The sequence below is a fragment of the Pundamilia nyererei genome, unplaced genomic scaffold (assembly GCF_000239375.1).
Source record: "Pundamilia nyererei isolate P.nyererei 1_Seehausen unplaced genomic scaffold, PunNye1.0 scaffold00049, whole genome shotgun sequence".
Classification (NCBI taxonomy): Eukaryota; Metazoa; Chordata; class Actinopteri; order Cichliformes; family Cichlidae; genus Pundamilia; species Pundamilia nyererei.
In genome coordinates this window covers 3,200,266-3,201,623 of record NW_005187450.1, presented here as the reverse complement: position 1 = coordinate 3,201,623, position 1,358 = coordinate 3,200,266, and the positions used below count along the sequence as shown (strand labels likewise).

Below are 1,358 nucleotides of genomic sequence, written 5' to 3'. Positions count from 1 at the left end.
ATTCATAGAAAATGTGAGTCTCACCTCATTTGTAGGACACCACACCTTCTTATAGACCTCTGCCACTGACAAATCCAAACTAATGATTTTGTTGTTTACCAGAAGCTGAAAAACAAAAAAACCCCAAAACAAAACAAAAAACACATCTGGTAATTTTTTCTTGAACTGTGTCACCTTTTATAATTTCACAAGAAAAGGAAACCTTCAAAGCAACTCAAATGTAAGGTTACTTTACCTCCATGCCACTGTCATCTTCAAGAAGAGCCACCAGGTCGCAGTCTTGGCAGATCTTGTTTTTGATGTCCCTCATCAGAGGACCGATGCCGGGCTCGTTGCTGCTGTAGGGGTTTCCTGGCATGCGACCCTGCAAAAAGTCCTCTTGCTGAGGATCCTTTTCCAGCGTCACAAAGAACTCTGTCACCTCATTCTCTTCCTAGATAGTGAATGAAACAAATGCTCCAGATTAGGGCAGGGCAATATGGCCAAAAATTTTTATCACGATATATATTTGAAAATTTGCGATAACGATATAATTGACACTAGACAAAATACTTTACAACTCCACAACTTTATTAGCGCAAAAAAAAAAATCAATGTATTTTCACTTAAACAAGCAGCTTTTTTAAGTGCATTAAAGTTATATAAAAAATTAACAGTGCAAATGCAAATTCCTTGCTGACAGTTTAACCAAAAGGCATTTCCAGTGGAAATTGGCCGACATATCCACAAAACTTAAAAAGAGGTTATACACACAATACAGTAATATTATGTTGAAGCACAGTACATATCACTCCGGGAGACTCCTGACTACGGTAGCTGTAATGCTCCGACAATCTGTCAAGCGGTGCAGCTCTGTAGCTTAGTACTAAAACTGTACTAAAACATTTTTTGACAGGTTTTCGAGCGCCGTGTAGCACATAAATCAGTTCGAGGTCAGTAAGCACAACCAGAATTCATACATAAGAATTATATTGGGCACTGTCAATTTTTCAGAAAAATCAAAGGATTTTAAGAGCGACTTATTTTCCGAAAAACACGTTAATAACAACGGCCTGCTTGCATGCTCTACAAAATAGTGCTTTGGTGTGCATCTGACAGACGAAAGCCAAACCAGTTCCACACCACTGAAGTTGCATCTATAAACCAATTCTGGTTCATCTGTCATTCAACGATCCGCTTTCGCCCTTCTCATTCTCCGTAGCCGCAATGCTTTTTCTGCCATGTGCGTATGAAAACAAAGGCACTGCGCATGCGCGTTTTACCCGTATTCTATTGCGATATTTCATTTTCTTATCATTGCCTAATATTACACTGGTATTACCTGAACGGTATGATATGGCCCAGCCCTACTCCAGATT

At 39.3% G+C, this 1,358-nt stretch overlaps 1 protein-coding gene across 1 annotated transcript in view; it reads right to left on the bottom strand.

Moving 5' to 3' along the window:
- ubr4 (ubiquitin protein ligase E3 component n-recognin 4) overlaps positions 1-1,358 on the bottom strand; it is a 54,622-nt gene that overhangs the window by 7,339 nt on the left and 45,925 nt on the right. The window contains exons 84-85 of the mRNA XM_013910794.1: positions 236-433; positions 25-105 (exon numbers count right to left, since the gene is read on the bottom strand). Of these exons, the coding sequence (XP_013766248.1) occupies positions 25-105; positions 236-433 (279 nt within the window). The remainder of the gene's footprint in view (positions 1-24; positions 106-235; positions 434-1,358) is intronic.